The sequence below is a fragment of the Mobula birostris genome, chromosome 1, assembly GCF_030028105.1.
Source record: "Mobula birostris isolate sMobBir1 chromosome 1, sMobBir1.hap1, whole genome shotgun sequence".
Taxonomy (NCBI): Eukaryota; Metazoa; Chordata; class Chondrichthyes; order Myliobatiformes; family Myliobatidae; genus Mobula; species Mobula birostris.
This window is the reverse complement of record NC_092370.1, coordinates 45,917,033-45,927,108: the sequence shown is the minus strand read 5'-3', so window position 1 is coordinate 45,927,108 and position 10,076 is coordinate 45,917,033. Positions and strand designations below refer to the sequence as shown.

The 10,076-nt window shown below is 43.9% G+C and overlaps 1 protein-coding gene across 1 annotated transcript; it reads right to left on the bottom strand.

Annotated features, from left to right (window-relative positions):
• Nucleotides 1-864: 864 nt before the first annotated feature.
• On the bottom strand, nucleotides 865-1,860 carry mos (v-mos Moloney murine sarcoma viral oncogene homolog). Its single transcript, XM_072257117.1, has one exon. The coding sequence runs from the start codon at nucleotides 1,858-1,860 to the stop codon at nucleotides 865-867; it is 996 nt and encodes a 331-aa protein (XP_072113218.1).
• Between the last annotated feature and the right edge of the window lie 8,216 nt (nucleotides 1,861-10,076).

Here is a 10,076-nt window from a genome sequence, read left to right as displayed (position 1 = left end):
AGAACTCCGCTCAGGAATGAAGGCAAACAAGGTTTAGTTAGCATTTAATAACTACCGGAGTACATCAAAAAACATTAGACTTGTGGCTGTGGGAGTTGATGGTTTTGGAATTGCAAAGGTAAAATGTATATCGTGGCCACCAATGCTTGTTCCAGTTTACGCCTGGGCAATTGAAGTGATCAGATACTTAAATCTATGTCAAATATAGGAACTCCCAACCCAACAGTAAAAGAACAGCTACCGATTGAAAATAGATTCCACCCCTTTGCTTTGAGTTAAAGCCCAATTTGTTCAATTGTACAGTTGGTTGCGATCTGAAGTTCACCTCTAGTAACGTAAAGGGGTGTCCGGTGGGGACATGCGTCTCCACAATGTGTTCCAATAAACCCCAAACAGGGTAGTTACTGCCACAGAAAACGGGCAGGCAAAGTGTGGAGGGCTTTTAAACTGGAATGTTCCCCATGTTGGGCGAACCATCCGGAGTGCAATAGCTACCAGACTTAAGGACAGTTAGGTTCCGCAAGAACACAAAAGTGATCCCCTTACTTCTGTCTTCAACACTGAACCAAATTTGCCATATGATTTCTAAACAAAGACGTGTTTGGGTTCCGAATTTGAAAATTAACATTCACATACGTCAGTGAAGCAAACACCAAACATGGTGTACGGATTCAGGAGCCTTGCCGGTATAGAACACATTCAGCCAACTCTATTTGAGGATTTCCCAACTCTTCCTTCCATTTAGAGAGTGTTAAATACAACAGATCTCAAATATTTTATTTAAACAGCTAATTTCGTTCACGAAGTCGACAACATTGAACACATGAATGAGCCTATTTTAATTACATATTTCCTAAAATTATATTAGAGTAGAGACTTCAAGTTATTAATAGTTTCTAACAATTGTTCTGCACTAGGTCTATTAATCGGTTCAACCGCCCAACAGTCATCAATGACAGACCGAATCCTCTGGCCCATCAAAGTCTGGTTGAAAACAGGAGAAAAGGGAGGGCGCAGGTTGTAAGCCACTACTGCATACATTACACACTGGCGATCGCCAAAAAACGGGTGGTCGCGGCTCACCATCTGCCAGAGCGTGATGGCGAAAGAGTAAATATCCGCCTTGAGGGTAGCGTTGCGGCCTCTCAGCAGTTCTGGCGCGCGGTGGGTGTAGGTACCTCCTAGATGCCGTAATTGGCCATTGGGTCTCAAGTCACCGCTCGCCGCCAGTTTGTAAGAACAACCAAAATCACCAATTTTACAGCGTCCCGAGTCTGTGAGGAGTACGTTGGCTGGTTTCAGGTCGAGATGGGCGATATTGTGAGAGTGGAGGAAAGTCAGTCCGCTCACAATATCACTCGAAAACCTCAGGCATTCTCCGACCTCCAGCGAATCAGCACTGTTGTAAATCCTGTGGTCTAGGCTCGCTCCTCCTGCATATTCCATGATGATGGTGCCCACACAATCGTCGACCTGCGGACTCGCGGGGACTGACGTGGTGGCTGCTACAACTTTCACGATGTTCTCATGCACCAGGTGTGCGACATTCAGCTCCGCCCAGAAACTCTGTCTGGCGGCCAGTTTGTTCTTGGTGCACTTTCTTACCTTCTTTATTGCCACAGTATTGCCGTAGTAAGTCCCTTTGTAAACCCAGCCGAAGCCTCCCGAGCCCAGAAGGTCGAATAGCTTTAATTCATCCCAAATGACTGTATACCAAGGCCGTTGCGGCAACTCCTTAGTTTGTTTCACGAAAGAGAAGTGTCTTCTCTGGAGCTGATTGGGACTGCTGCAAGCTCGCAAAGTAATGGCAGGAGGAAAGCCTTTCGGTAAAATTCGGTGAACAGGAATCGGCGACGGCATCTTATTTGAAGGAGGCTCCCCCCGATAAACCTATGAAGTACTACCTCCCGGCAGTGCCCTTTATTGCTGACTGTTAATTGGTGTAAATGAGCGACATCTGCACTTTGTTATCGAAGCCCGATGCACGCTGGTCAAATGAATGACCTCAAAATAAACGAGGAACTTTCAATAAATAATAGAATTTTCAATTAAATCAGTTTTAAAGAAAATTTCGATAACGTTATACAATTATCTCTAAGGAAAATTGTTACCAATTAGCAATGGCCAATGAAGCCATCAAACGGCTTTTTAGAGGTAATCGAGTCACAACATGGATACAAGCCTTTTAGGCCAATCAAGGTGCCAGCTCAGCGCGTCCCAACTACCAGCGTTCGGCTCATACCCCTGTAAGCCCCAAGTACTTCTTAAATGACACTGTTGCACCTATCTCGTCGACTGCTTCTGGTAGTTTGTTCCATATACTCACAAACAGCTGGCTGAAAAAGTTGCCCCGCAAGTTCACTTTAAATGTTTTCCTCGCATCCCAGATTTATGCCCCCTAGTTTTGGACTTTCCTTTCCTTGGTTAAAGACTGTTACCACCCCCCCCCCCATTGCATAATTTTTAACATTTCTATAAGGTCACCCCCCTTCTTCTGCATTCAGTGGAATAAAACTCAGGCTCACAATAAGTCAATAAGTCTTTTCTACACTCTTTCCAGTTTAACCACGTTTCCTATAACAGGGCGACGAAGTGCAGCTTCACCCATGAATTATGCACCTGTAACATAATGTCTCAACTCCTATGCTCATTGCTACTACTGAAGGAAACATGCTAAATGTCTTTTTCACCATCCTACTTGGGACATTACTTCAAATGAGCTATGTATTTGTAGTCCTAGGTCTGGCCGTTCCACTACACTCTATAGTGCCCCACCATTCACAGTATAAGCCCTAGACTGGTTTGCCTTACCAAAATGCATCACATCATGCTTAGCTGTATTGATGTTAATTTGCCACTCCATGGCCCATTCTCCTAACTGGTCAAGAGCTCCTTGTAAATTACAATAACTTTCTTCACTATCAGTATCTCCTAATTTTGTGTTGTCAACAAACTTGCTGATCAAGCCTTGTGCATCCACATCCAAATTATTTACATAAATAACAAATAGCAAGGGTCACAACACCACTAGTCACTGGCCTCCATTCCAAGAAACAATCTTCAACCACCAGCCTCTGGGCTAATTTTGGATAAAAGTAGCTAAATCTTGCTGGATTCTATGGGACCTCACCTTCCAGAACAGCCTACCAACTGGGACCTTGCTGAAAGCCTAACTCAACTGCAAACAGAGAACATACACTGCCCAACCCTCAGCAACCTCTGAGGTTATTTCTTCAAAGAACTCCAAAAGGTTTGTCAAGCATGACATCTCACACACGAAGCCATGCTGGCTCCTCCTAATCAGATGCTGTCTATCTAAATGCTGGCAGATTACGGTATGACCCTTAGAATTCCCTTCAATAACTATTCTATTACAGATGGACCTATAGTTCCCTGGCTTGTTCTTTCTACTATTTTTAACAACATCTTGTCAAGTAGAGACACAACAGATTCTGCAGAAATCTTGAGCAACACACACAAAATACTGGAAGAACTTAGCAGGTCAGGCAGCATCTAAGAAGGGAAATAAACAATTGACATTCAGGCTCAGACCCTTCACCAAGACCCAAGCAAGATGGATTTCAGTGAGAATATGCCACTTATCAAAGCAAGATTTAGTCATTGGAGAATTTCATTAAACTAACAAGATGAAACGTGATTTTCAAGACTGACTGAAAAAAAATCACAAGGTGTTTCTCCCCCAGCCCATCCCAACCCCTTTTCAAAAGGTTAATTTGTTCTTTTCATTGAATGTTTCTCTATAGCATATTTGTTTCCTGGAATGATTTTAAATTTCATCAAAACAATCATGCATGGTGATGAATAACTCAAATTATACTCCAGGATTTTACTCCAAATCTTGTGTGATTTTCAAAGGGTATTTGCCCACATCCAGCATGCATCTAATTTTCCTTTTCAGTAAAGAGTAGAAGTTCCACCATGAAATCGATTTATTTAAGTAAGATGGCAATGCATTGTCTCTGTCAATGTCACCACTAACACACTGAGCAGTGAACTCTCATTTTATGACTTTAATTTCAATTCTTGTTTCTCTCACCATAGTGGTTGACTAACCTATCATTTTCTGTATTTATTTCAGATATCTAGCTTTTTTATTTGTTCATTGGAGATGAATGTTGCCAGTTATATTGTCACTTATTGCCCATCCCCATTTGGCTCAGAACTGAGAAGGCCGTTAAAAGTCAACATGGGTTTGAGGTCTCACCATGTGGCAGATTTCCTCCCCATAAACTTCTGTAAAACCAGTGACACTTACTCTTGTCTTGTCCATACTGCACCAACCGCCGCCACTGGGCTATAAACATGCAGGAGCAATGTGTGGTTAAGTGCTTTGCTCAAGGACACAACACACTGACTCAGCTGAGGCTCGAACTCGTGACCTTCAGATCAGTAGTCTAACGTCTTAACCACTTGGCCACGCGCCAACACTTATTGTTACCAAGATGAGCTTTTCTTATAAAATAAATCCAATTTCCCAAAGTATTAATAATTTAAATTATCAGATGTCTTTGGGATTCACAGATAATATTGGAATAAACTATCTGGATGATCTCATCTGAATGGATACACTACGGTTGTCATGAACTTTATGAAAACAATTGTAGATGAATGTGTCCCCACAAAATCATTCAGAGTCTTCCCCAACCAAAAGCCCTGGATGAACGAAGAGATCCGCAATCTGCTGAGGGCCATGTCAGAGGCATTTAAGTCTGGTTACCAAGAAAGTTATAAGAGGGCTAGGTACGATCTCCAGAAAGCCATCTCACAGGCAAAGTGGCAATTCTGGATTAAACTTGAATCAATGAAAGATGCTCGACAGCCGTGGCAGGGCTTGAATGCTGTCACCTCTTACAAAGTGAAATCAAGCAACATGGGTGACTAAAGGGCTTCTAGATGAGTTCAATTCTTTCTATGCTCACTTTGACCATCAAAATATGGAAGAACAATCACAAACCTGATGACAAAATTATTTCAGTCTCTGAGGCTGACATGCCAGGAGGGTAAACCCACAGATAGCATCTGGCCCAGATGTGATACTTGGCCAAGTACTAAAGTCCTGTGCTGATCAACTGGCTGGAGTGTTCATTGAAGTCTTTAGCCTCTTTGGCAGTCTGATGTACCTATCTGCTTCACGCAGGTTTCAATTATACCAGTGCTTAAAAAGAATGTGGTAACCTGCCTCCGTGACTAACGTCCAGTAGCAGTTACATCCACTGTGATGAAGCGCTTTGAAAAGTTGGTGATGAAACATATCAACTTCTGACTGAGAAACGACTTGGATTCACTCCAGTTTGCCTACTGGCACAACAGGTCCACAGCAGATGCCATTTCATTGGCTCTTCACTCAAAGCTGCAACTTCTGGACAGCAAAGAAGCCCAAATCAGGATGTTTTTTATTGACTGCAACTCGGCATTCAACACTAGCTTCTTATGCAATTGGTTCCTCGATTTCCCTTAAAATGGCAGGCAGTTTGGATTGGCAACAACACCCCTTCTACTATCTCTCTCAGCAAAGGTGCTTCACAAGGTTTTTTACAAAGCCCCCTGCTCTACTCGCTTTACACTTACGACTGTGAGGCTAAGCACGACTCCAATGTCATATTTAGTTTGCTGATGACACCACCATTGGGCAAATCAAAGGTTGTAACGACTCAACATATAGGAGGGAGTTTGAAAATCTGGCTGAGTGGTGCAACACCAACAAACTCTTTCTCAATGTCAGCAAGACCAAGGAGCTAATTATTGACTTCAGGAGGAAGAAACTGGACATCCAAGGGCCAGTTCTCATCAGGAGATCTGAGGAGAAGAGGGTCAGCAACCTTAAGTTCCTTTCATTTCAGAGACCTGTCCTGCGCCCAGTACATAAGTGCAATTATGAAGAAAGTACGACAGTGCCTCTACTTCCTTAGAAGTTTGAGAAAATTTGGTACGACATCTAAAATTTTGACCAACTTTTATAGATGTGTGGTGAAGAGTAGTGGCTGCATCACTGCTTGGCATGGAAACACAATTGCCTTTGAATGGATAATACTACAAAAGTAGAGGATATGGCCCAGTCCATCACAGGTAAAGCTCTCCCTACCATTGAGTACATCCACACAAAAGCTGCATTCATCTTCTGGACCCCCAGCATGTTCTCTTCTTGCTGATGCTATCAGGAAGAAGGTACAGGAGCCTCAGGACTCACACCACCAGGTTCAGGAACAGGTATTACCCCCCAGCCATCAGGCTCTTGAACCAGAGGAGATAACTTCACTCAGCTTCACCTGCCCCTTCATTGAACTATTCCCACAACCTATGGACTCACTTTCAAGGACTCTTCATCTCATGTTCTCAATATTTATTGATTATTTATTTATTTGTTATTAGTATTTTTGTATTTGCACAGTTTGTTTTCTTTCGCACACTGTTGTCCACCCTGTTAGTGCGGTCTTGAATTGAATTCAATTGAATTGACTTGATTTCTTACATCCTTCACATACATGAGGAATAAAAATCTTTACGTTACGTCTCTGTCTAAATGTGCAATATGCAACCATAGTAATTTATAATAATTTATAATAAATAGAACAGTCAGTGTACATAGAAATACACTCAAATCAGCGTGAGTTAATCAGTTTGATGGCCTTTAAAATATTCTATTATGATTATTGGATTTATTGAGTGTGTGGCCTCCGTCAGTCGTGGTCGACCATGGGTACTGCGCCTCTGGTAGTCACTGGGGAGTGCCCTCTCCAGGGCGCAAGTCAGGGCAGAGTTGATATGGAGATCCGTCTGATTTATTGAGTATATCTGCAAGAAAGTGAATCTCAGGGTTATATTTTGTGCCATATATGTACCTTGTAAATAAATTTACTTTGAACTTTGAACTTTTGGATTCTGGCTGCAAATCCAGCAATTTAATCACTATTATACCCTGGTGCTTGTAGAATTAACTTTGGAAAACCCTTCTATTATTGGGTAGGCAAAACTGAATTTTGAAGAGATAACTGATTATCTCAAATTTGTGGAACTGTTTTAATCTTCCTGTTCATCATTTTATTCATTTATTATGTGAATATGCATATGCCAGAATGCTCTTCATTGACTACAGCTTAGCATTCAACACTATCATCCCCTCAAAACACATCACTAAGCTCCATTGAGGGCAACTAGAGCCTCAATCTCATCACTGATAGACACCAGTTGGTACAGTGCGGAACCTCTTACTCAACATCAGCAAAACTAAAGAGCTGATTATTGACTACAGGAGGTAGAATCCAGAGGTCCATGTGTTAGTCCTCATTTGGAGAATGCAGGTAGAGAGTGTCAGTAGCTGAATTCCTCAATGTTAACATATCAGAAGATACGTCCTGGACCAGCACACAAGTGTCATCACAAATCAGGCACAACAGCACCTCTACTGCCTTTGAAGTTCATGCAGATTTAGCACGTCACCAAAATCTTTGACAAACTTCTATAGATACACAGTGGAGAGTATCCTAACTGGAAGCATAATGGTTTGCCCAGAAATGAAAAGGGCTACAGAGAGTGATGGAGATGGCCCACTCCATCCACCACAGGCAACCTTTCCCCACCATTGAGTGCATTTACATGGTGGGCTACCACAAGAAAACAGCATCCATCATCAAAGTCCCACCATCCAGACCATGTCTTCTTCTTGCTGCTACCATTGGTCAGGTAGCACAGAAGCCTTAGGCCCTATACCACCAGGTTCGGAAACAGTTATTACTCTATTACCATCAGGCTCCTGAACTGGTGAGGATAATTACATTTACCACTAATCTAAACTGATTTTATAACCTACAGACTTACTTTCAAGCATTCTTTACAACAACTCATGTTCACCGTATTAGGGAGAGTTTTTCTTCCTTCTCCTGTCTGCATGAGATGTGGGACATTTGAGAAACTTTGAACCTTACTGTGCTCACGGACTTCTTCATCAACTTATGGTATTGTTACAGTGTTTGTAACTATATGTTATAATTATGTGGTTTTGTCAGTTTTTTCAGTCTTGGTTTGTCCTGTGTTTTGTGATATCACACCAGAGGAAATAATATATCATTTCTTAATGCATGCATTACTAAATGACAGTAAAAGAGGACTACATGTCTCCATAATCATCATTAATTGTGCAGCTTGTCTTCTTTCGCACATTGGTTGTTTGTCAGAATTTGTTTATGTACAGTTTTTTTTAGTGAAATCTATTACACTTATTTCTTCTCGAATGTCTGCAAGAAAATGAATCTCACAGCAATATATGGGAACATATATATAATTTGATAATACATTTACTTTGAGGATTGAACTTGAACTAAAAGGATCACTTGATGCTACAGACTAGTGTTCCCCGCCCTCAATGAGACAGAGGTTGTGGGGCGGTGTGGCTTGAAGAGCCAGAAGGGCTTACTCCATGATGTACCCCTAGTCGTAGGTTAAAATAAAGGAAGTGCATCATCTCTAGTTGAAAATCATATTTATGCCACATTGATGCACAATTTCTCCAGGTGATTTCAACAGTCCTTGTACATCCTATTACCTCAACCAGTCAAGTCACGAAAATATGGCTTGCAGGAAATTTCTGGTCCACTATATCTCTCACAGTTTCCAGTTCCAACACCTTATCAGGTCTTGCCTACCATAATGTGTGCACACCATGGAGAAAACAGAATTTGAATCAATTCCGTCTATCACCGACAAGCCAGTCAAGAGCTTGGGGAAGGTCTTCGACTATACCCGCAGAGATGCAGCTGCCGTGTGATCAGCTTGAGAGCTGGCTCACCACGATAGACAAGTCAGGCCTACCTGGAAGGTTCAAAGCCTGGATTAACCAGCATGGCATCCTACCCCGAATCCTGTGGCCACTACTGGTATACGCGGTGCTTGTGACAACTGTGGAGTTGCTGGAGAGGAAGGTCAGTAACTACCTTCGAAGGCGGCTGGGCCTACCTTGTAGTCTGAGTGGTGCAGCACTGTACAGAAGGTGCAATAAGCTGCCACTTCCCATCAGCAGCCTGGACGAGGAGTTCAGGGTTTCCCGCACAAGAGAGGTGCTGCAGTACAAGGATTCCAAGGGCCCTAAAGTGGCAGCAGCAGGCATCCAGGTACGGACGGGCAGGAGGTGGAAGGCTCAGGAAGGGCTGGTGGTAGCAGAGTCCCGGCTGAGACACAGGGCTCTGGTGGGGACAGTGTCAACTGGGCGAGCGGGGCTGGGCTCCAGTTCACAACCTCGCTATGACAAGGCCAAAGGCAAGGTCAGACGCCAACGAGTCCTGCAGGAAGTGCGGTCTGGCGTTGAAGAGGAGAGGAGTAGCAGGATGGTGGGCATGCGGCAGCAGGGAGCATGGACAAGGTGGGAAGGTGCGCTGGAGCGGAAAATCTCCTGGTCTGACATCTGGCAGGCAGAACCCCAGTGCATTAAATTTACGATCCAGGCTGTCTATGATGTCTTGCCAAGCCCTGCAAGCCTCCATGCCAGGGGCAAGAGCGTTACACCAGCATGTCCTCTCTGTCCAGGAAGAGGATCACTGGAGCACATCCTTAGCAGCTGCCCTAAAGCCTTGGGGGAAGGTCGCTACCGGTGGCGTCATGACCAGGCGCCGAAGGCAGTGGCAGAGAGCATTGTGATGGCCATGACCACCAGCAAACAGAGTGGTCAGAGGAAGAACATCTCCTTTGTCAGAGCCGGAGCACGGCCCCTACATCAGCCCAGACCAGCATCATCATCGGGCCTGCTTAGCACCGCAGCAGACTGGCTGCTTCAAGTTGACCCGGGGAGGCAGCTGAAGTTTTCTGACCAAGAAGCAACAACTTCACTGAGGCCAGATGTGGTCCTTTCTTCAGTGTCCTTGAAGCAGGTTGTCCTCATCGAGTTGTCAGTTCCCTGGGAGGACCGCATTGAGGAGGCAAGTGAGCGGAAGCAGGCCAAGTACCAGGAGCTGGTGGAGCAGTGCTGGGGACAAGGCTGGGAGGCTCGCTGTGAGCCCATCGAAGTTGGGTGCAGGGGTTTTGCTGGCCACTCACTCTGCAGAGTCTGCACCCTACTAGGCATCACT

What these genes read in the sequence shown, in the direction of transcription:
- mos (XM_072257117.1), bottom strand. Translation starts at nt 1,860, where the DNA reads ATGCCGTCGCCGATTCCTGTTCACCGAATTTTACCGAAAGGCTTTCCT.